We start from the raw sequence: 22,446 nt of genomic DNA on the forward strand, positions 1-22,446 counted from the left end.
GAGCACAGCTGGCTGTGTGTGTGACGTGCCTCGAAGGAGATCAGCTCTTGGCATCTTCTCCCACCCCCGGAGCCCAGAGCCACCAGCAGAATGTTCTTTATTAAAAAAATGACGGAACAGGTCTGTACATATTTACAGGCAGGGGAAGGAGGTGCAGGTCCAGCAGGCCCCAGGCTACTCACTTCTTGGAGAGTTTGACTTGCTTATGCTTGGGGGGCGCCCACTTGAGGCAGAGAGAGTCCACTGTGGGGAAAAGAGGCGTGAGGGGCGGCTGCACCCCTGGGCCCAGGCCAGGTTTCACCTCCAGGTGAGAACAAGGGCCGACTGAGTCCTGGGAGGGGGCAGGGAAGCCCAGGCATGAGCAGCCTGCCCCGGGCCTGGGAGCTGGGAGCTGGGAGCTGGTCCGACTGGTTTGGGACCATGTGACAGCGAAAAGGAGGCCTGGGTTCCCAAGAATCCTTAACTCCACCCCCCAGCCCTAGGCAGCCCCCACCTACCTGTTATGGGTGGTTTCTTATACTGGGCACTTTTGAGGTGTTCCTCCACCAGCTTGGGCGTGACACAGATGACATGCTGGCCTTTCCAGTACTTGACCATGTTAAGGGACTGCAGAGTGCTGATGATGTCATTCTGCGTGATGCTGGTCATCTGGCTGCACAAAGGGGCCGGAGCAGATGCCAGAGGTTCCTTAGTGGGGGTCTGCTGGGCCCGTAGGGGTCAGGGGTAGAAGCCTGGCCAATCCTAGGAGGACCCTTCCCTGTGTGAGGGTCCTAGGAAGCCCGCCTCACAAGGGCCCCGATGGACAGGGCTGGGGCCGGGGCCTCACCTGGGGTCCCTGATGGACAGGGCTGGAGCCAGGGCCTCACCTGAGGTCCCCGATGGACAGGGCTGGGGCCGGGGCCTCACCTGGGGTCCTTGATGGACAGGGCTGGGACCTGGGCCTCACCTGAGGTCCCCGATGGACAGGGCTGGGGACAGGGCCTCACCTGGGGTCCCTGATGGACAGGACTGGGACCTGGGCCTCACCTGAGGTCCTTGATGGACAGTGTGCCACGGAAGTCTCGCAGAATCTCCAGCAGGACCCAAGACCAGTAGCTGCGGTAGCTGAGTTTGCCCAGGTCTGACAGCGGCTTCTCAGGGGAGCCGACCGTACTTTCCAGCTTGGATAGCTCATAACCTGGCAGTGGGAGAAACGGAGTCCTGCAAACCCAGCTCTGCCCACGCACTCCAGCCCCTTCCTGGGAGGCCAGGAGCCACTCACTGAAAGCAATGAGGAACTTTCCATAGCCACGGCGCTGGTAGGGGGGCAAGGTCAGGATGCAGGCCACGTTGTTCCCATCTGGAGACTCCTTCTCCTGCAGGGGCGGGAGGTCAGGACCTTTGGGAGGGCTCAGCCCCCCCCTGCAGCTCACACGCCCCACCCTCCCTCACCCTGGGCATCCGAGCTGCACCTTGGAGAAGTAGCCAACGATGTGGGCTCCCTGCCTATCCACCTCGGTCAGGATGTAGAAGACGAAGGGCTCCACGTCGAAGTACAGCGTTTTATGGTCCAGGAAGAGCTTGGCCAGCAGACATAGGTTCTGACAGTAAATCTGAGGCGGGGGAGGTGGGCGCAGGCTCAGGACCAAGGACAAGCAGCGCACTGCGGCCTGGGCCAGAGCTGCCCCCTGCCCTGCGAGGGCCAGGCCAGAGAGCAGCAGCCTTCTCAGCAGAACGGCAGCGTGGGGTTTCTGTGTGTGTGTGTGTGTGTGTGTGTGTGTGTGTGTGTGTGTACACGTGCACAGTGCAGCTCAGGTGGTTGGTTCAGGCTGTGTCCCAGCACCTGGCCCAGGGCTGGCTAAGCGCGGAGCTGGGTGTTTGGTCACTGTTTACTGAATGGACGAGCCTTGAGCCCGCCTCCAAAGCCTGAGTGGTTGGCCCGCCTGGCCACTTGCCGAGTCTCACCAGCCGCCCTGCTGCCCAGACACCCACCCAGGCCAGAGACCAAGGTCGGGAGGAACAACGGGACTTTGAGGTTGGCTTCCTGGCACAGGTCAAGGGTCCCTCTGGGGTATGACCTGTTTTGTATCCACTCTCATGACCCAACAAGGTGTAAGCCCAGCATGGCTCCTCCCATTCACTCAGGAGGAAACAGGTTCTGGGCGAGGAAGCGTGTGCCTGAGACCTCAAGGCAGCAGAGGGCAGAGCTGGCAAGAACAGCCAAGTCACCCGCTGGAGCCCTGTCTGCCACTCCCCGGTGGTGCTCAGGAAGGCACCACCCGGTGGTGGGGAAGACCTGGGCTCAGTGGACAGCCCCCAGGCTGCTCCTCACAGGACTGCCTGAGCCCCGACAGGGCACTGATGATGCCCCGTCAGTAAGCACCGACTGGCTGCCAGACGCCCTGCAAAGACGTGACTGCGGTCGCAGGTACACCGCTAACAACCCCTGGGGTAAATACTGACTCCTGTCTCACAGATGAGGAAACAGGAACACACAACGTTAAGTAACTTGTCTGAGGTCAGCCAGGAAGTGCCAGGGTGATGTGAAGCTAAGAGCCCCGAGAAGCCTGCCCTCTTCGTCTTCGTCTATTGTCCTTCCATGGGAAACAGGGACGTTTGGTGAGACCTTCCCGGACTGAGTAAGGAAAGGCCATGTTCTCAACGACAGCAAAGGCAGGTCCCACAGGCCCCACCTGGCCCCACTGAAGTCTCTTTGTCGGAAACAAGGAACTGAGCCATCAGAGACGCAGGGCTGGCAGGCAGGAAATCTTACACAAAGCAGTTCCCTCCCAGGGAGAGGCAAACACCTTTTCTTCAGGCAGAAAGAGACAGTGGTTCTAGCAGCAGCCGCAGGCACGGCAACCTCCCCTCTGGGTTCCAGAACCACCCAAACCTAAGCTGCCCCATCAGGAGACAAGTCCTCAGGGAAAGAACAGAGCCCGGTCCCCGAGGCTGGCACCGCAGGGCACGTGCTCACTGTGCACCAGGTGGGCCAAGCGCCAGGCTGAGCCTGACCCCGCGTGCCTGTGCCGCGGGGCTCCTAGTGAGGTGGCCTCTGTCTTCCACCGGCGTGGAAGTCGTCCGGGAGGTCACCCCCACCACCACCACCTGGCTCACCTTGTGGTCTTTACCATCCACCTCGTACACAGATATGTTGCTCTTGCGGTAGATCTCCTTCCCGGGCGGCTGCCGCCACTGGCACTGGCCCTGGGAGGGGGGCGGGAGGCAGAGGCTGGGACCCTGAGGTTCTCTGCCAGGCGCCCCACCCTGCCCGTGGGGCTGCTTCTCTGAGCGTCCCCATATGCAGACCCTGTGTTCAGCCTTCACCTCCCAACCACCTGAGGAGGCAGGGTGTTTTACAGGTGAAGAGAGCAAGGCTCAGAGGGGCTGGGTGAGTGGCTCGTACATCCCACCGCTAGGTAGCTTCTAGTCCCAGCCCGCTGGGCTCTAGGGAGCTCGGGCAGGCTCGGCTCTACGATCACGGTATTTTCCAAAGTGCCTGACTTTGGCCCGGACCCCACCTTGGAAAAACACCCAGGGCAGTGGCCATGTGCCAAGGCCTCCACCTGCCCACACCTTTCGGGCCCACTGCTCAGGGCTGTGCTGGCTTCTGCTTTGGCACTGAGCGGGCCTTCATAAACTGTGGTCAAGGGCAAGGGACCTGAGGAGGGGGAGGGCAGGATCACTGTCCCCATTCCACAGAAGAGGAAACTGCAGACTGCCAAGGTCACTGCAGCAGAGGCAGACAGAGCCAGGCCGAATCCTGGTCTCCAGACCCACGGGCAGCTTTTTCCCGGACGCCATGCCGCGGGCCCACCCGTCCCCAGGGCTGCTGTCCCCACGCCCCAGCGCCCCACGCGTGGCCTCACCAGGTGGAAGCGGTAGCTCTTCTCGTACTTCATGTACTTGAGGCAGTACTCGCACAGCCAGAGCTTTGGCTGTTTGCCGTAATCTTCCGGGAAGGGCGAGAAGTACCAGGCATCGATTTCATAGTTCCCGATGTGGATCTTGTCCACGTACTTGACCTTGGTGATCTGTGCAAGGCAGTGGATGGCTCAGGGGGAGCAAGGGAGACGGGGGGGGGGGGGGGGGGGGGTTGTGCCGCGTCAGGACCCCTGCCCTGCTTACCGCCTCATGCTCCTTCTCCAAAGCCGCGGTCGTGGGGTCCATCTCCGCATAGGTCTGGGCAAGGAAAGAGCCGTGAACAGGCGTGAGCACTCGTGGCAGGCAGGACCCAGTACTTCCCTCCCTCCCGTCTTGCAGACCTCTCCCCCTGAATGGCAGTAATCACATGAACAGCTGACTTGTTTTACCTGGTTCTGAAGCTCGCTGGTCCGCGCTCCTCTCCCGCCTGCCTGTCTACAAATACACCCCAGCCATCCCTGACGCCCGCGTGTGCATCTTTCGTCAGACGACCAGGGCAAGGATACAAGGGGATCAATCTAGCTCAGCCAAAACTGTGGTGAGATGAACTAACAGGTCTGGTCTTTCATGCCCTTCACAGGAACTGCCTGCCAATGTGCCCGGACCTCTTTCCTGACCACCGAGGAGCTGCGTGCCCAGGGAACGGCTCCAAGAGGTCCTTCCACATCAGACTCAAGGCGCCCCGAAGGGAACTGGGCCTTTCCTCTCTGCAAACCTCCTCCTCCTCCTGGGCTCCCCATCTCACTGGGACCATCACCTCCCGTCCAACTACCCAAGACCAATCATGGGCCTGCTCTTAAGGCTCTTCCCCTCAGCCTGGCATCAAATTAAAGGCCAAATCCTTTCAACCCTACCTCCCTGAACTCTCTGGAACCGGCCCCTCTCTGGAATGCTCTGTCCCACTCCAAATGGCCACTGCCACCACCTCAGGTCTGGACAGTTGACTGGGTCTCCTTAAGAGTCCCAGTCTCCGGCTTCAGCCCCTTTCAGTCTCCCCTGCTGCCAACTCCCCTCTTCCAGCCTCCGTGCCTCCGTACATGCAGTTCCTTCCACCTTGAATGCCCTTCCCAATCCTACTGCTACCGGAAAAATGCTTCTCAGCCCAGACCAGAGCGTGAGCCAGGTGAGTGCACGGGGTGAGCTACAGCTTGTAATTGTTTTCACTGTGCTCTTTCCGGTCCTGTGCCTTAGGGCCCAGCTCCCTTCCTCCCCCCAGGAGGCAGGGTATACTGTCTCCTTTCCACGTCAGGAATACGAGGCCAACGACAGTTTTCCCCACTTGGTTTTCCCAACCAGTGCCCCCACTTGGTTTTCCCTATTTTCCATGTCCTTAGAGCAGGGACGTCACACTCACAGCACAGCCTGTTCCCAGGCCAGACGCTGTAGGAGGAACCAAGTACAGCCTGACAATGGGTTGGGGACCCTGGAAGGCCCAGGACCTTCATCAGAGCAGACGGTGGCCCTGCCCTGGAGCTGAGCAGGGAGCAAGGGGCCAGCGTTTTACCCAGAACCCCCTCCACAGAGCACTTTGCAGTGTGGCCTCATTTAACCCTTTTGGCAACCCTGATACACAGAGAAGTAAACAGGCAGGGAGAGGTGACATCACTTGCCCTTGGGGACAGGCTAGCTGCCATTTATTCCAAGTGCCAAGCACTCCACAGGCATTATTTCATTTAGTCCTCACAATAAGCCCGAGACCAGAGTGCTCATTATCCACGCTGCACAAAAGAGGAAACTGAGGCACAGAGGTACGGTCACTTGTCCAAGGTCACAAAACTGGTACTCAGCACAGCTGGGCCTAGGCTCATCATCTGTCCAACTCCAAACCTAACTGACAAGAGACGGGAAGAAAGGTTTTCTTCCTCATATGGTTTCTTCCTTAAAACATATTCCCCAACTCTCACAAAACAATCCTCTTCAAGCAAATGCATTAAAGAACTACAAAAACACTACTTTTCATAGATGCTGCAATTTATTTAGAATTAAACATGAATTAGGTTCTGAAGAAACTTGCCGACTGTTAGCTTGACGATCAGCCATTCTTTGATTTTCTCACCACTGGCCCACTGCTCCCCATCCGGCCGATGGCCAGCTCCAGGGCACATCTTTGGGACGTAACTGGCCAGTGCAAACTGGCTGAGAACCTGTGCTGTCCAATCGAGTAGCCCATACCGACCTGTGGCTACTGAAATTCCAATTCATTCAATTTAAAGAAAATTGATTTCTTAGTCACACATTTCTGAACACATTTCAAGTTCTCAACAGCCACAGGTGGCTAGTGGCTATTGCACTGGATGGCACAGATATAGAACATTTCCATTTATCACATGAAGTTCAATTGGACCTTGAGGGGTCTTTCTAGTTCAGGGTGTTTCAATTTTCTTTTTTTATCAGAACCCACAGTAGGAGGTGCACTTAAGCACTCTACGTTAGCTGATGTTGGCGTGTGCGTTTGTGTGAAATAAAAGGTTCTCAAAATAATACTTACCTTTAATAAAGTGCAAAGTACTCCTATTTCTTTCTTTCATTTTAAACATTTAAATGCTGGTCACAACCCACTGAATTAACTTGTTAATCTATTAACAGCTGTGCCCCACGGTTTGAAAAACACGGCTGCAAGCACCAGGTACTCAGAAGGATGAAATCCCACTGGTTGAAATAACGAATATCTGTGCCTTCAGAGCTCAAAAAACCCAGTTCTCCTTTGCACCCCCATTTTACACATCAAGAAACTGAGGCACAGAGTGGAAGGAAGGTAATCTCCCAGGGGCAGGCAGGCCAGGGACAAGAACCCGGGTTTTGGAAACCAGTGGCCTGAGTTTCTAGGATGTGTCAAAGTCATGGTTAAGGATGTGTCCCTGAAGTAGGACAATCTGGTTGGCAAATCTAATTCTGACTGAGTTCCTAAACCTATCCGTACCTCCCTTGTAAACTGGCGACAATAATGCTTACCTCACAGGGCTGCTGGGAAACATGAGTGGTATTAAAATACTTAGCCTAAAACTCTGGGTCCGGAGCCAATAAATGTTTGCCATTATTATTCTAAGTCCAGCCCACCCTTTTACTAGCTGTGTGACCTTGGGCGTGTTACTTAACCTCTCTGAGCCTGCTTCCTTATCTACCAAAACAAAAAAAGTGTCCCTGTGATACGGAATGGTTAGGGTGGACGTGATGAGCTCACACACGTACAGTACTCAGCGTGGTGCTTGGCAATAGCAGGAGTCCAGTATCATTCATTCTCTTCCTACCCCTTGGACTTCAAGTCAATTTGTCTAATATGGCACAACCAACGAAGACCAAACACGCTATCAGTGCAGAGGCCCGAGTTCAGGCCCAGCTGTGCCATTTCCTTGTTGCAACTGCAGCCAAGCCCTTGCCCTCGCTGAGCCTCAGTTTTCTCATCTGTGAAGAGGACATGAAAGTCGGTAGGAAAAGTCTCTGACGTACTGCAGGAGCTAAGAAACGGAAGTGCTATGGTTTTGGCACTGGGACCCAGGGGAACTGGCAGAAGGAGCTGAGCCTCCAGGGGCCCTGGGGAAGGGGGGAGCCCGGACCTTCTGCACATGGTTGATCTCGTCATGCTTGCGCTTCTGGTTGCGAGTGATCTTGCGCTCCGGCTGCTCAGCCAGCTCGCTCAGGTACTTCTCAGAGTTCTTCTGCACGGCGTCCTTCACCGTCTTGGTGAGCGCCAGCCGGTTTTTGTCTACCCATTCGTCCAGCCGCCGGTTAACTGTGAGAACGGGCCATGAGGTGCCGCCCTTCCCTCCCTCTGCCCCACCCAGGCCCAGACACCCCCAGTCACTCACAGCCCACATAGTGTACATAGAATTCCTCTCGGCCCTCCTGGTCATTCACTCGAGACTGGATCACTTCGGCAGAATCTGTGAAGGAAAAAAGGCTCCGATCAGGAGGCAGGCGGGCCTGGAACACGGGCACCCTTCACACTGAGGAGCTGTTTCTAGATTCAGATACAAGTAAGTGAACCTCACCTGTCCACATCTGCCATTCCATCCAATCACTGCCTGTGAGGTGTGCCGGGTTGGGGCTGTTATTCTTATTTTACAGATGAGAAAACTGAGGCTTCTCCAGGCTCACAGATTTGAAAAGTGGTAAGAGCCAAAACTTAGCTGAGCTTACGCCTGGCTTCAAATCCAATGCTTGTTTTACTATATTTGTTTATTTGCAAGTTATTTTGGCATTTCTTCATCTGTAAAATAGAGATAAGGTGCCCACCTTTTAGTATAGTGGCCAACAACTAGCCGATTATTCACTAAACGAGGGCCACCGCTGCGTGTCTGGCCCTAAGCTGTGTTGTTGCGGGGTTCAGAGGACACAGCAATGAATCACAAGCAGTCCTGCCCCCCCAGAAGTCCCCACTTTGATAGAAGACAGACAACGACAACAATGGTACATATATCATGGCTGAGGTATGAGGAAAACGTTTCAGGAAGATACAGAAGGGAATGACTCACTTTGCCTGCAGGGAGTCCAGAATGACATCACGGGGGTATATGGTGTTAAAAGGATGAGTAGGAGCTGGCCAGGTGAGCAAGGATAAAGGGAAGAAAGGGCAGTCTAAGCAGAGGGCACTGCGGCAAAAGGCACATGGTGGGTCTTTCAAGGGTGTAGCGTGGTCTGGTCTGGCAAGGCGTTTGTTAGGGGTGGCCAGAAACCAGAGGGATCACAAAGAGGAAGGCCCTCCTACGGAATTTGGGCTTTATTTTGAAGACGAGGGGAGGGGAGGGAAAGGAAGAGGTGACATCGGAAGGAGAAGGGGAGGGCGGGGAGGGGAAGGTCGTTTGTGTGTTCTGGGAGGTCCTCCCCGCAGGTGACTGCAGGGAACCGGTGGAAGGCGAGTCGCAGAGACAGGAGAGACCAGTGAGGACGCAGGGTTCACAGGAAAAGAGAATGGAGCCTAAGGTTGGGCAAGGAAGTGGGATAGGAGCTTCACATGCACAAGAAAAATTCGGTAATTGCCTGACTCGTGGGGTTTGTAGGCGGAAGCCGGGACAGCCCGAAACTCCACGCTCGCCTCCCCTCAAGCCCCGCCCCCAGGACTCCCGGCCGCTCACAGAACCCGCCCTCCGACTCCACCCTGTGGGCCCCGCCCCCTGGCCCTGGGCTCCGCCCTCACGCCAGGTGCTATCCGGCCGCCGGCAGAGGTACGTTTCTCCGATCTCCACGGTGACTTCCGGTTCGCCGCGCGCCGGGGTTGGCGGGGAGACGCGGCCCGGGGACGGGGCGGTCCCTTCGACCGCCGCATTCTCCCCGGGCCCTGGCTCGCCCTCCCCCGCGACCCCTGAGATCGCCGCCGCAACCGCCGCCGCTGCTCCCTGGGCCGCCATCGCTGTAGTGGAAGTGACGCCAGAATTCGGCGCCGCGCAGCGCCTTTGGCTCCGGGTCAGCTCCTGGGGCGGGGCCGCAGCCGCCCTGGGGGTGGGGCCTGTGACGTGGCGGGAGACCATTGGTTAGTGCGGCCGGGTCGTGGCCGCGGCGCTGTGTACCGTGCCGGTTGTCCTTTACTTAGTTCTTTTCCATGTGAAACTCAGGCTGCACCCTTGAGCTGAAAAGAGGTCTTTCCGGGTGTGATGCCTCAGCTCCGTGTTTTTAAAGGCCCTGGTACCTGAGGAAGCCAAGACGTGCCCGTGTCCACGGGGCGCTATCCCCGCTTGAACCGGGCGGCGCCAGAGCAGCCTCCCTGCCTACCAGATTTTAGGTCTGTGGGCCTGGAATTAATACCCCGCGCTGCCACTTCCACCAGCCTGATACCGGCCACCCGTTTTTTGAAGATTGAAGAAATGGGCCCTCCTTGTTCAGGGTGGGAAAAGGATACAGTTGAGGTGGGGGAAGCAGGAGGACTGTCAGGGACAACCAGTCACTCTTCTCAAAATCAAGTTTTTCCAAAGCAAGGACCAGGCCCCCAAAACCAAACGTCCCCGGAATGGAAACGAGCGAAAGGCAGTGGGACATAGTGGAGAGCATCTTGGGCTTAGTGGGTGAAGAATCCTGGGTTCTGACCCTACTCTTTGTACGCTGTACAAGGTTAAACCATGTTATTTATCTACTAGTGTATACACGGAGGGTGCCAAAAAAAATGCATACACATTTTAAGAAAAGAGAAAGCTATTAAAATTGTAATAGTATATACCGATAACAAAAGATAAATACAAGTTATGTGTGTACATTTTTTGGCATCCCTGGTATAAATACAAGTGCATTGCAGTTCAGTAAACTCCCCTTGGCCACTCTCTGAATCTTGTTTGACTTGTAATTTGGTTATTGGACTTAGAAACAATTCTAGGAAGGGCAAAATGCTCAGGGCCAGAGAATGGGGCTCAGAGGTTACACATCAAGAAATATCTGAGTTAGGGATTTGTGGGGAATGGCAGTGGGACGTGCTGGTAACTTGTGAGTGTGGGGACAGAACCAGGAGTGCAGTTTCCAGGCTCTGGCCCTCACGTGGAAAGGTGCTCACTTGGGTGGTAAATGGCTGTCAACTGTGATTGGATAGCATTCAGCTGCGGCCAGTTGGCCATCAGCTGTAACCAGTGAGCCATTCGCCACTAATATAACTGCTGTGGCTATGCTAGTAGCGAATGGGGGCCTAGCAAGCAGATGGTGGCTGGCGGAGTGTGGATTGCGGATTGCAGAGAAGCACACGGCGGGTTGCGGATCGTTTGGCTCCTGCTTCCTGTGTCTCCAACCCAGCCACCAGCGAGAATATAGTCATATGACTCCCCTATCTATGGCTCCTGGGCCCCACTATGTCCTGCGTTCTTATGTGGGGAGCGGGACCAGAGACCCTGCACGACACCCTGCATGACACTTGGCTTTTGAGAAATGGAGTTTGGGGAGAGGGGCAGTGAATACCAGGTGTCTGACAATATAAAAAAGGCAAGAAAAAATTAAAATTGTAATACCTTCTCCCGCTCTCTACCCCACCCCTATCTTCAAGATTGTTATTCTGTCCACCCAGGGTCAGTTTGCAGCCTGGGGAATTCAAGTGCCTCCCCACCCCCACTTCCCAACAAGATATTAACCAATGATTGTCAAGTGGAGTTCAAAGACCGGAGCTTAGCTCTCTTGCCCCCAGCTGTGCTGCAGAACTTACTGGCTCTGGAATTTTGCCTGAAATCACATTCTTCCCAGGCCGGCTGCCCTTCCCTTCCTGCTTCCTCTGCACCTTTCCGGGAGCACTTTCTCGACAAATCTCTTGGACACAAATCTACCTCTCAGGGCCTGTTTCTCGGGAATCCAACCTGAAGCGTCCCCTCCTAGCTTAGAGCCCATCCATAGATCCCTGCTGCCTCCAGGATAAAGCCCCTGCTTCTGGGTTGTACATCCATGGCCCTGCGCCCTGACTGCCGCCTCTCTCTCCAGCCTCACCCCCTGTACCACAGCCAGCAGGATTTTCAGCCTGGCCCGTCACCAGTTTCCTCTCCCTCCTCAATCCCCCACTTCCTTCAGCAGTTCCAAGAAGCAGGCTCCCGGGCCTTTCTTCTCTACAAAGTGGGCAGGGGGGCCCCACCTGTTCTGTGGATCCCTTTCACCCTCCCTACCAGGCACCCCACTCCTGACTACCCCGTCCTCTGGGGCCTGCCAGGGCAGACTCTGTGTGCTCCTTTCCTTGGCAGCAGTAGGCACAGGTGTCAGGCGGTATTTTTAACCTTCCTTGGGCTCAGGAATCAGGTGGCTCAGGAGGCCGCCCAGCCTGGTGACCTTCACTTCCAGAAACTGTGACTGCCAGGCAGGGAGGAGTCAGAACCAAGGCCTTGAAGCTGGGCCGACCTGGGCCTTCAATATCATGTGGGAACCAGAAACAATTGTTCAATGAATGAAAAGGTCTTCGCACAACATGCCAGGGTCACCTCCACTCCCACCAAATCAGATGTGCGAGAGACAGAGGGCCCGTTCTACTCCCGGTCTGCAGGCTGTCAGGACAGTTAAGTGACTAGCTGAACCCAAGGGCCCAGGGAACCTGAATGGGGTCGGAAACAAAAGCTCTCCTGCCCTGTCCACACACGGGGCCCAAGAGGGCATTCAAAAATGTGAACTTTAATAAACAGCAGGTCAAAATGGGGTTCCCCAGGAACGAGAATGATGGAGCTGGTGCTGGAGGCCTCAAGGGTCCCCACGTCCTCCCCTCTCAGGCCTGGAGTCAGGGAAGCAGTAATCCCTGATGAGCTGGCACCGGCTCCTTGGAAGTCCATTTGTTTGGGGTCCTAAGACCCAAGATGCAGCAGAGTGTGGAGCAGGGTGGCACCCTAACCGGCCCAGGTCCTTGCAGGGTGTGTGGCCCAGGTCGGGCAGGCAAGCGAGTCATGGTCTGTGGGGTCAGATGCGGAAGCTTTCCTCCCGGCCATCAATGTGACGCAGCCGCAGGTAGACATCTGTGCCGATACCCTGCAGGGACTGCAGCCGCAGAGAACCTCCCAGGTACTCCGCATAGGCCCGTGACGTGGGCAGCCCGAAGCCAAAGCTGGGGGAAAGCAGGGGACAGGACAGGGGTGTTAGAGGCCAAGTCTCCTGGACCCCCCACCCCTCCATCCTGGCCGGGTAGGGCCTCACCCATGCATGGGTCCTGACTGGCCACCACTGTGCATGTCCAGGTGGCCGAAGAGGGGGTTGATGCGGGGGTCCTGGGTGCTGGACTCGGCTGTGGTGAAGTGGTAGTCCATGACTCGGTCCAAGTCTTTGTGGGCGATTCCTCCGCCCCGGTCGGAGATCCTGGCAGGAGGCCGAGGACAGGGGCTTGGCTCGGCTTCAGTGGGGAGCTCACTGCCTCCCAACCATACGGTGCTGTCCTGTCCCTTCCACCCAGAGGTGGGAGGTGGTCCACCTAGAGCCTTGGCCTTGTGTTTCACCTCCACCTGGGCCACTGACTGCTTACACCTTCTCACAGCATTGGGTTAGGACTGGTGTTTCCTGACTCCTTCCCCATTCTGTACCCCTCAGTTGTTAATAAGGACAGGGCCCTGGGGCCTGCAGCCGCTCCAGGCCCTTTCTTATCCAGCTCACGGCAATCTTAGGACCAAGTCTCCAAGTGGGGCGGGTACTGGCTTGAGGTCACAGAGCAAGTCCCAACCAGTGCCTGGAAACCCTGACCACCCCACGCCAACGCCCCCTGGGCAAACCTGATGACAAGATCAATATCATTGTTGGCGATGGTGACAACCACATCCGGAACGTTGTAGGGAGTGTCGAGGTGACTCTCCATCGTGGCTCTGTGCAGGGGGAAAAGACCAACAGTGGGTGGTGGGACCCCGGCCACACTCCAGTTCCTGTCCGGCCCCTTTCAACAGGTGCAGCTGGCCCACCTCATGGCATTCTTCAGCAGCTCGGGCAGGATGTAGTCCAGGGGCATAGGGATGAAGGGGAATCGGGCAGCCACGTGTCCATTGATGCGGACGCGGGGGGCGTTGCCATACTTGTGCTCACACAGGCGTCTGTGGATGGTAGCAAGGGTTCACACCTTGACCAGGGGTCCCCAGCTGGAGGTGCCTGTCCACATGCCCCACCTCCAGGGAAATAATTCAATTTCTAAAGACATTTTTGCTTGTCACACCTGGGGAGTGCCCCTGGCATCAAGTGAGTCAAGGCCTGAGATCCTTCTAAACCTCACAACTGGCACAGGACAGCCCCCCACAAAACAGAATTATCTGACCCAAAATGTTAATAGTGCCACTGCTGAGAAACCCGCCTTAGACCATGCCCCGGGCAAGGGCTCAGACCCCAGCCCTCCCTGCCCGAAGACATCCACGGCCCTCAGCCGTTCCAGCCTCACCTGGCAAAGTCGACCCACTTTTCAATAATCTTCTTTGGCGAGAGACGAGCACAGATGATGCCGACAAAGTCAGGCTGGCAAGAGAAAGGCGGTCAGGACTAGGCGGCACCTCCACCCACACCTCGGCCACCAAATGCGTGCAACCTCTGGCCTGCGGAAGTGGCTCCAAGCCTCTCCCCAGGTCCTTGGCCCAGGATCCTAGCCCAAGGGGGCCCCTGGCTCAGTCCCCTCTGCCCACTTGTCAGTGGGTCTCAGGTCCCAGAGACTCACCTTGTCCTCATGCAGCGCCAGGTGATGTGTGGCCAACATGCGGATCCCAAGCCTCGACGTCAGTGTCTTGTCCAAGAAGTAGCGGACGAGCTTCTCATCCTGGGAAGAGTGGGGCCTCAGTAACCCTGGGTCCTTGCCAGGCCCCTTGACAGACCCCCAGGCGCCACCTCTGACCTCTATGTGCTTCCGGCTCTCACGCAGGCCCTCAGCTAAGAGGGTCACCACGTCCTTGTGGTCGTCCAGCAGCTGACGCACCAGCTGGCAGTATCGTGTCTCATCTGCCTGGTCCTTGATCTGCCGGCCACAGAGTCATGAACATGGACGGTCCAGCCCTGCCCTCTCAGCCCCTAACCATGCCCTGGCCCAGCCCTCACCGGAGGGAAGTCTGTCAGCTTCTGGAAGGCACGGATGTACAGCTCGTGCTGCAAGGAAGAGGTGTTGGAATCACAGAGATGCTGTGGGCAGTGAGTACACAACTGTCCGGGTCTACCCGTCACTCCAGCTCTCTAGGTTCAAACCCAATCGTGGCCTTTCCGGCTGCCATGAATATGCCGCCCTGGCCTCAGCAGGTTGGGTCTGAGTCCTCTGATCCTGAAACCTTGTGCCTGGCAAGTCTCTGCCACTCTGGTCCCACCTCCCATTTGCCCCTTGGGTGGTGGGCACACTGATCTAAGGTCCCCTCTATTAGGGAACCCAGGCCCTCTGGAGGCCACCTTACCACATGCAGTATGGTGGGGTTGCAGCCAATGATGAAAGGAAGGCTGCGGAAGCCCTTGACGCGATGAGCAATCCTCACTGGCAACTCTTGCTGCAAATACCGGGCACTTTTCTACAAAGAAAAAAGTACAGAAGGCAGAGCTGGGGCCTGAGAGGCTGGGCAAGAGCTTCAGGCATCAAGAGAAAAACGGGGCGGAGGGGCGGGGGGCAGGAATCTTACCAGAAGGTGGCTGCCATCCTGAGAACGGCCCGAATAGAGCATCATGGTCGGAGTGAGGCGGACTGAGGGCTGCAGGGGCAGATGGGGTTTGAACACGATCTCCCACGCCGCGCGCGCCCCGCCACATTAGCTCCACCCCGTCCCGGGACACCCACTCCAGCGCGGGACCCGGGCCTCCCTGCCCAGCGGCGCACCTTCTCCGCTGCCACGTCGATGGCCGACTGGTTGTAAAAAGAGGTGACGGTCTTGGAGCGCTCCCGCGCCATCTCCACGTGGTGCGTGTCCGTGGCTGAGGTGGAGCGGGCCCGGAGCAAGAGTGCGGGTCCCAGGAAGGGACGGAGCGGAGGCCGGCTCCGGGGGCCACTGGCCAGCACCGACGCCAGGATCATCGTCCTGCTCCTTTGTCGGACTAGCCGGCCACTAGGGCTAAGGACCGGATAGACGGAGGCGACCCCAAAACGGGGCAAGGGGGATGCCGGTGAGCAGGGGCTCTTCTCTAACTTCAGGGTCGAGGGCCGTTGCAGGATGCTGACAAGCTCAGCCCCCAGGGAGCAGCTCCCATCTACCGGGGCGGGAGAAGGGGAAGTTGTAAGAATCCGAATCCAGACGGACCCGCACCATCTCTCCACGTAGACACTGGTACCCTCAGACCTGGGCAATCTCTGCCCTCCCTTTCAACCACCTCCCCCCCCCCCCCCCCCCACACACACACAGGCCGAACCTGGACAACCTTGCTTTCCAGAGCTCGTATTCTTCCACCTAAGGCTCTGTCTGGTGGTCTGGAGCGGAGGGGATCCTCAGACCCGTCCAGCCCGAAAAACCTCGCCCCCGCTCCCTCCGTTCCTGGGCACCGTCGTTGCGAGGCGGGGCGACCCCTCGCCAGCGCTTTCCGACCCGGCCTCCTCCCCCAGCCTGGCCGGCGTTCGCGCGGCACACTGCATTGTGCGCCCGAGGGCCCGCTGCATCCAAGCTGTGACCCGGGAGTCCCCATCTGGATCCCCCCTCCGCAGGTCACTTGGTTCGGCCCGGATCACCACCCCCCCCATATGGTAGATGCCAGCCCGGAGTCCAGCACAGCGGCGGAGGCTGCGGGCGCGCGCGGCGAGGCCTCGGCAGGCCGGATCTGTGCGGGTTGCTCCACTTACCGTGGGGTTAGAGCCAGGGCCGGGGTCCGCGCCTAAGGGCCCAACAGTCGACGGGCCGGGCTAGCGGAGCTGACCTCGCCCTCTGCCGCTGTGACGTCGCGTGGACTGTGGGCACCCGGTGCCTCCCGGGAGTTGTAGTTTGGAGCGGAGGACTCGCAACCCCGGTGCCGGCCCATCCTGGCCACGCCGGTGCTCACGACAAATAAATGCCACGGCTTCCTTCACAGGGCTCCCGGAGTTATCTGTGGTCTCCGTGGTCTAGTCTATAGGATGGATTTCCTGGGAGCGAAACGGGAGAGGGCGAGAAGACCCTTGGACATAAAGCGTAAAGCGCACAGACCAAATTCTACCTGAATTGCTTCCCTGAGGTCCCGGCTTTCTGCTTCCAGCTCTTGATTCATTTATCGGAAACCGGACAGCCTCGTTCCAACCCCAGCTCAGACACTTAAAATCTGAGGCAAGTTGCTTTAAGTTGCTCAATGATAAATGGCTCAATTGAAATGGGTAAAATGAGAATGTAGTAGCCTCAGGGAGTTGTGTAGTTGCTTACATGAATGTCTGTATGTAACGTGCCTAGAACAGTGCCAGGTGTGGAATTAGCACTATACACGCGTTAGGCGTTGTTATTATTTATTTTATCATTATTACGAATTCATTCATTCATGCCTGCAACAAATTCTGCTTGGGTAACTTCTCAGGGCCGGAGAGGAGATTGGGTGTTGAATCAAATAAATAAGACCCCGCCCTGCCCTGAGGACAGTTTCAGTGTCTTGAGCTATGACGAGGGCCGCACTGGAGGCTGCAGGAGCCGATAGTAAGACTTGGCCAGGCCCCAGAGCTGAGTGGGAAGGGCATGAGGACCGTGTAGAGAACAACCTGGGTAATCTGAGCATGTGGCTGCAGCCATGTGGAGACTGGGAACTAGAGGGGCTGAAAGGGGTGACCAGAGCCAGATCACGAGGAGAAAAGAGTCTGCATTGGTCCTGCGGTAGTAAAAAGCCACTGGAAAGTTTTAACTTGTCAGCTTTGCTCCTTAGAACCCTTGGGCTGTAGTGATTGGGAGGGTGGGGATGGGTGAGACCAAAGGCAGAGGGACCAGTGAAAAGACAATTCCTTTTTCTAAGCAGGAGATGATGGGAGACTCTGTGTGTGTGTTCTTGCACTAATTGCATTGTGCTTTACTGTGGTTATGTATTTTCTAAATATTTTTAAATGTTTTTTTTAAGAAAAAGCTAAGTGAAGCAGGCGACATCTTTGGAGCCCAAAAGCTGTCTTGGAGCCTCAGCAGAGGTGGACTGTTCACTATGGCTGGCCTATCTGAGGAATTGAGGGAAGCACTGCATAGACCATGAGAAAGGGGCTCTTTGAGTCTCTGGATTTCCGTTTGCCCACCCCCCATCCCCACAACACACCCACCCTTTTTTTTCCAGCATCCTGGCAATATCCTGAAGCAGGCATGGCTTGAGCCCGTGGAAGAAAGGAGAGGGAAGGGTCCCCCGGCCGGGAGGATGGCACGGGCAGAGAAGCAAGGACTCGAAGTGCTTGTCTTGTGCCAGACCTCGGCGCTCACCGGGTGCGGCAACCGGCGGCGGTGGCTGCCACAGAGTGGGAGGCGCCTGGGAACGGCGTCACCCTCACTCTGGCCAAGTGCTCTTTCGGAACACGTTGCTGCCACCCGGCGGCCGAGGTTAAACATGCAACTCACGGGCCCTCTTCCAGAATACTCCGAGCTTAAATAAATGAAAGAAATACTGGGCTTTATTCTCGGAGCTGTTGAAACTGAGGGTCCCTGTTATCCATGGCTGGCTTCCCTCAGAATGCGTGATCTAAGAGGAAGGAAGATGGAGGCCGCAGTAGCTTTACGACTGAGGCTGGAAAGTCACACATGGTCATTTCTTTGCATCAGGTTAGCCTTTTTTAGTGTGAGGAAAGGCTACGCAATGACACGAATACCAGGAGGTGCAAATCATTGAAGACAATTTTGGAAGCTGGCTGTTGTAGCCTGGAGGCTACCGTGCTGTGAGGAAGCCCAAACTTGCCTCTATGGAAATTACATGGATACCTGCATGGCCCCTGAGACTAGGAGAAGAGAGAGAGAGCTGCTAGGTTATCCTGCCGCTGCCTCCTCTCCCACTGTTCCAGCGTTAGCCGTCCCTGACTGCAATTATGTGAGCAGAACTGCCCGGCCAAAATTCTCTTCCCAAATTCCTAACCCATAAAACCTGAGAGAAAGTAAAATAGTTGTCATTGTTTTAAGCCACTATTTTTGTGGTGATTTGGTGAACAGCACTAAGTCCTCAATGATCCCCGCCCCCCTCCTGGTACTCAGACCACTCTAGTCTCTTTCCACACTGATCAGGGCTGACCTGAGCCACCAGGATCATGGAGAAATGATGGTGTGTTACTTTTGAGGCAAAGTCGTAAAGATATTGTGGTTTCCATCTTGCTCCCTCTTAGATCACTCATTCTGGGGGAAGCCAGCCATAGATAACAAACACTCCAGGAGACTGGAAAGAGGTCAGGCCCTCATCCTCTGGATTCGTTTCCTATTGCTGCTGCAACAAATTGCCACACACTTAGTTGCTTAAAACCACACAAACTTATTATCTTACAGTTCTCTAGTTCAGAAGTCTGACATGAGTCTCTCTGGGCTAAAAGCAAGATGTCAACAGTTTCTTTCTGAAGGATCTCGAAACAGTTCCTTTCTGAAGGCTCTAGAGGAGATGCCATGTCTTTGCCCTTTCCTGCTTCTAGAGGCCACCCACATTCCTTTGCTCATGGCCCCCTTCCTCCATCTTCAAAGCCAGCAACATTGCAGTTCATGTGCCTTCCTGCTGTAGTCACACCTCCCTCTGACTCTTCCTCTGCGGCCCTTTTCACTTTTATGGACCTTTGTGATTACACTGGAACCAGAATCTCTCTGGAATCTCTCTATTTTATAGTCAGCATATTAGTGACCTTCCTCTCATCTGCAATGTTATTTCCCATTAGGATATGGATGTCTGTGGGGGCCATTATTCTGCCGGCCATACTGTCTCGAAGAAGAGAAGCGGGTCTGAGAAGGAGCAGCCAGAGAAAGGAGGAGAGCCAGAGGAGAGTGACATGTCCCAGAAGAGAGGTAGTGACATAGTGCTGGGAGGTCAAGCCTGATGAGAACTGAAAAATACCTGCTGGTTTAGTGTCGTGAGGACACCAGCCATTCGTGGTCAGCGGTGTGTCGGGGGCAGGAGCTGGTTTCTGGTGCCCTGTGCAGCAAAGAAGAAGTGAGGAGGTAGAAACTGGGAGTGTAAAATCTTCCCCAAAACCTGATTGCGAAGGGAGCTTTGTTGCCGTTTCTAAAATGGGAAAGGGAAATAAGTTTCCCTGGGATGGGAAGGAAGGAGAGGTATAGGAGAGATGGGTCATCATCAGATGCGATGTCTGTGAAAGGGAGAGTTCAGCTAGACCACGGGAAGCTTGGAAAAGCGGGACAGTTGGATAGACCCAGGCTCAGAAAACGTTTTGCCAGGCGGGCTCCACCGCAGAACAGAGGTTAGGATGCTGTCAAGGGTGTGGCGGAAGTGATAGAGCTGGGAATTTAAAGGAGAGAGTGATCAGCCGGCAGGAGGTGCTGGCGAGGCAGGAGGCGCTGGCGAGGCAGGGGGCAGGGGCTGAGCAAGTTAGGGAGATACTAGTCCTAAATGGTGTCTGAAATAAGTTCAGAGAAAATGCTTGATTCTTGATTGGATCGCGGTACTTGCTGGATTCCCTGATCTGCTGGTCTCTAGGTCCCGCATGTTCCAATCCTTAGAACAGTGTTTGGCATCGAGTAAGTGCTGTATATTGTTAATCACGATTAATATACCTTCAGTAATTTTTAAAACTTCGGAGACTCCATTTCCCTTGAGGCATTGCAGCCGTTCGGACTACAACTCCCATGATGCCCGGCAGGCCGCCTCATCCGTAATTATTTACCTACGCACGTCCCTTAACTTGGTTTTCCAGTCCCAGCATTCCTCGCTGTTTTCCTACCTCCCCAGCACGCCTACCCGTCCTAGGAAAAACCAATTGGGTCAGGGAGTGCGAGACCAGGCCCGCCCCCGCCTGGTCAGAGGGGCGGGAGGGGCGTGGCCATGTCCTGCCCCGCCCCTGCCCCGTGGCTGGCGTCTCCGACGCGACCAGGAGACATGGGCGCTACCTGGAGGGGTCCCGGCTGGGCTCGGCTCGCGCTCTGCCTCGCGGGCTTGGTGCTCTCTCTCTACGCGATGCACGTGAAGGCGGCGCGCGCCCGGGACAGGGACTACCGCGCCCTCTGCGATGTGGGCACTGCCATCAGCTGTTCGCGCGTCTTCTCCTCCAGGTGCGCGCGGGAGTGGAGGACTTGGGGCATCGGGCTTGCTGATGGGAGTGGTGCACTGGGGCCAGGTGTGCACGGCGGCTAGGTTGCCAGATGATTCTGGAGTCCGGGATCGGGGTGTCAGGGAGCGGCTACGGGGAGTGGGGGGTGGGGGGTGGGGGGCGGACTGCTCGAGGGGAAGCAATGCCTGGCGAATCAGGTGTGTTGGAGATGGAGGGGGCGCACATAATGCTGGGGACTGTAGTTATTCTGGGGAGTAGAGCGTGGATCTGGATGCCAAGGAATAACGGTGATGGGGCAGGAGGGGGAGGTTGGGTGATGCGTAGAGACCGGGATGGTCTTGAGGATGGCGGTGCCTGGAGACAAGGTAGCCAGGTCTGGCTATGCTTGAGGGCCCAGGGTTAGGAGGGTGACCAAATACAGAAGCGGGGGAATGGGCTTCCAGGGAGCTAGAGATTGAGGGGTCCAGGGCAGAGAGATTCTGCTTCGGATTCCCAGTCTCTTAACTGTAAAGCAAGGTCAACCGTTATTACCCACGTTGCCATCTTAATAATTATTGAAGGTCTAGGATGAAAAGAGGGGCCTGGGGATCGGGGAAAATAGGAGCAGACACATGGAATCCTGACATGGCCAAAGGGAGACCAGGCCAGGAGGTCATCGACCCTTGGACTCAAGTGGGGGTGGAGGATTGGGGAGAAGGGGAGGGAGGACAGCCCAGGTGGCTTTTTGGAAACCACCTCTCCAGGACAGGGCCCAAAGCACTGGCTTGACACTTCTAACCTAGGTCCTCCCCTCTGCCAGGTGGGGCCAGGGCTTTGGACTGGTGGAACCCCTGCTGGGCCGGGATAGTGTCTTCAATCAATCCAACAGCATATTCGGTTGCATCTTCTACACATTACAGCTGTTGTTAGGTGAGTGGCCCTGCCCTTCCTTGCAGGCCCTGCCCCTTCCTCCCTTGGCCAGTCCAGCCCCATCCCTGGCAATGTTGGGGATCCACACAGCTGACAGCCAGCTGCTCATCTCTGAGCACCCTGGAGCCGGGAACTAACAGGAGTCTTTCAGTTGGTTTAGGTACCATCAGAGCCAGAGGACCCTTAAGCGCTTGCTCGGGCACCAGTTTTGTGTGGAAGATCAGAAGTCCCTTTCTGGGGGGATCCAAGGGTTGTCTTTCATCTCCTGTAGAGCTGAGCAGAAAAATTCACTGTCTGGGTCCCAGAGATCATTGACCAGAGAGGAGAACCAAGGCCTTGGTGGGGCCTGTCAGAGTCTCTTGTTTTACAGACTCTTCCCCAGCAGCCCCTGCTGTTGGGGTGGCACCATGAAGTCATGACCAGCCCCTGAAGTCCGTGCCTGACCCTTTTCTGCCTTGCAGGTTGCCTCCGGGCCCGCTGGGCATCTGTCCTGCTGGTACTGAGCTCCCTGGTGTCTCTTGCTGGTTCTGTCTACCTGGCCTGGATCCTCTTCTTTGTGCTCTATGATTTCTGCTTCGTTTGCATCACCACCTATGCCATCAATGTGGGCCTGATGATGCTCAGCTTCCGAGAGGTCCGTGGACCCCAGAGCAAGGTCAAGGGGCACTGAGCCCTCACCCGAAGCCAGGCCGACTTCATCTGCTCTGCTTCGGCATGTCAGCCTTGCCCAAGGGGGCCACGTCTGGGTCCTTAGAAGAGTCGGCAACCCGCCTCCGCCATATTCCCAACACAAGACAATGGACCAAATGTGCCACACTCTTTCCTCTACCCTAGTGCTTCTGGCTCTGTCCCCAGGGGCTGATGTCAAAGCCTCTGCCGTTGCCCAAGGAAGGAAGGTTCTGAACAATAAAATTTCTTAAATAAATTGGCCAAGTCTGAGGCACCTGTCTACCAGTGACCCTCATATTGGGCCCCTGCCAGTCTTGCTTCCTCTGGGACTGGAACCATGTGAGTCAGAGGGAGCGTGGAGGGCCTTCCTGGGAAGGGTGGTGAGCTCCTTCTCCAGCACGCGGAGTCAGCAAGACCTGGGGCCCCCACCCCCAGGAAACAGGCTGGCAGCTTCTCCCTGCAGCCCTTGGGAGCCACGCCTGCTCTCCTGG

General features: G+C 56.4%; 3 protein-coding genes across 8 annotated transcripts; 1 reads left to right on the plus strand and 2 right to left on the minus strand.

Annotated features, from left to right (window-relative positions):
• Window positions 1–82: 82 nt before the first annotated feature.
• On the minus strand, window positions 83–9,978 carry KAT8 (lysine acetyltransferase 8). 3 transcript variants are annotated; one of them, XM_033101712.1, is made up of 11 exons: window positions 9,038–9,339; window positions 7,710–7,784; window positions 7,458–7,633; window positions 4,108–4,161; window positions 3,849–4,013; window positions 3,097–3,186; window positions 1,452–1,592; window positions 1,262–1,355; window positions 1,027–1,177; window positions 498–652; window positions 83–243 (listed from the first exon to the last, which is right to left on the minus strand). In XM_033101712.1, exons 1-11 carry the CDS (start codon window positions 9,246–9,248, stop codon window positions 179–181), a joined length of 1,377 nt encoding a protein of 458 aa, XP_032957603.1. In that variant the 5' UTR covers window positions 9,249–9,339; the 3' UTR covers window positions 83–178. The 3 variants fall into 3 exon arrangements, with proteins under 3 accessions (XP_032957603.1, XP_032957604.1, XP_032957601.1); XM_033101713.1 differs by lacking the exon at window positions 9,038–9,339 and adding an exon at window positions 7,893–8,916 and having other exon boundaries at window positions 85–243; XM_033101710.1 differs by having other exon boundaries at window positions 85–243; window positions 1,027–1,355; window positions 9,038–9,978.
• A 1,930-nt stretch (window positions 9,979–11,908) lies between these two features.
• On the minus strand, window positions 11,909–17,777 carry BCKDK (branched chain keto acid dehydrogenase kinase). Of its 3 annotated transcripts, XM_033101706.1 has the most exons (13): window positions 17,456–17,777; window positions 16,040–16,318; window positions 15,089–15,456; window positions 14,895–14,963; window positions 14,676–14,786; window positions 14,332–14,379; window positions 14,132–14,251; window positions 13,958–14,056; window positions 13,688–13,761; window positions 13,221–13,349; window positions 13,038–13,127; window positions 12,472–12,630; window positions 11,909–12,382 (listed from the first exon to the last, which is right to left on the minus strand). In XM_033101706.1, exons 3-13 carry the CDS (start codon window positions 15,281–15,283, stop codon window positions 12,238–12,240), a joined length of 1,239 nt encoding a protein of 412 aa, XP_032957597.1. In that variant the 5' UTR covers window positions 15,284–15,456; window positions 16,040–16,318; window positions 17,456–17,777; the 3' UTR covers window positions 11,909–12,237. The 3 variants fall into 3 exon arrangements, with proteins under 3 accessions (XP_032957597.1, XP_032957596.1, XP_032957598.1); XM_033101705.1 differs by lacking the exon at window positions 17,456–17,777 and having other exon boundaries at window positions 16,040–16,488; XM_033101707.1 differs by lacking the exons at window positions 16,040–16,318; window positions 17,456–17,777 and adding an exon at window positions 15,616–15,878 and having other exon boundaries at window positions 11,939–12,382.
• A 1,258-nt stretch (window positions 17,778–19,035) lies between these two features.
• VKORC1 (vitamin K epoxide reductase complex subunit 1) lies at window positions 19,036–22,226 on the plus strand. 2 transcript variants are annotated; one of them, XM_033101708.1, is made up of 3 exons: window positions 20,139–20,378; window positions 21,177–21,286; window positions 21,748–22,226. In XM_033101708.1, exons 1-3 carry the CDS (start codon window positions 20,152–20,154, stop codon window positions 21,954–21,956), a joined length of 546 nt encoding a protein of 181 aa, XP_032957599.1. In that variant the 5' UTR covers window positions 20,139–20,151; the 3' UTR covers window positions 21,957–22,226. The 2 variants fall into 2 exon arrangements, with proteins under 2 accessions (XP_032957600.1, XP_032957599.1); XM_033101709.1 differs by lacking the exon at window positions 21,177–21,286 and having other exon boundaries at window positions 19,036–20,378; window positions 21,748–21,853.
• The last annotated feature ends 220 nt before the right edge of the window (window positions 22,227–22,446 follow it).

This window comes from Rhinolophus ferrumequinum, assembly GCF_004115265.2.
Source record: "Rhinolophus ferrumequinum isolate MPI-CBG mRhiFer1 chromosome 15 unlocalized genomic scaffold, mRhiFer1_v1.p scaffold_54_arrow_ctg1_1, whole genome shotgun sequence".
NCBI lineage: Eukaryota > Metazoa > Chordata > Mammalia > Chiroptera > Rhinolophidae > Rhinolophus > Rhinolophus ferrumequinum.

Excerpts from the sequence above, each read along its gene's own strand:
- KAT8 (XM_033101710.1), bottom strand. The coding sequence starts at position 9,368 with ATGGTCTCCCGCCACGTCACAGGCCCCACCCCCAGGGCGGCTGCGGCC. Across the intron at positions 4,014-4,107 it reads TGGAGAAGGAGCATGAGGCG|ATCACCAAGGTCAAGTACGT; the intron begins GTAAGCAGGGCA and ends TGCCTTGCACAG. Across the intron at positions 3,187-3,848 it reads AGAGCTACCGCTTCCACCTG|GGCCAGTGCCAGTGGCGGCA; the intron begins GTGAGGCCACGC and ends CCCCCCTCCCAG.
- BCKDK (XM_033101706.1), bottom strand. The coding sequence starts at position 15,283 with ATGATCCTGGCGTCGGTGCTGGCCAGTGGCCCCCGGAGCCGGCCTCCG. Across the intron at positions 13,350-13,687 it reads AAGTGGGTCGACTTTGCCAG|ACGCCTGTGTGAGCACAAGT; the intron begins GTGAGGCTGGAA and ends TACCATCCACAG. Across the intron at positions 12,383-12,471 it reads CAGTCAGGACCCATGCATGG|CTTTGGCTTCGGGCTGCCCA; the intron begins GTGAGGCCCTAC and ends GCTTTCCCCCAG.
- VKORC1 (XM_033101708.1), top strand. The coding sequence starts at position 20,152 with ATGTCCTGCCCCGCCCCTGCCCCGTGGCTGGCGTCTCCGACGCGACCA. Across the intron at positions 20,379-21,176 it reads TCGCGCGTCTTCTCCTCCAG|GTGGGGCCAGGGCTTTGGAC; the intron begins GTGCGCGCGGGA and ends CCCCTCTGCCAG. Across the intron at positions 21,287-21,747 it reads CACATTACAGCTGTTGTTAG|GTTGCCTCCGGGCCCGCTGG; the intron begins GTGAGTGGCCCT and ends TCTGCCTTGCAG.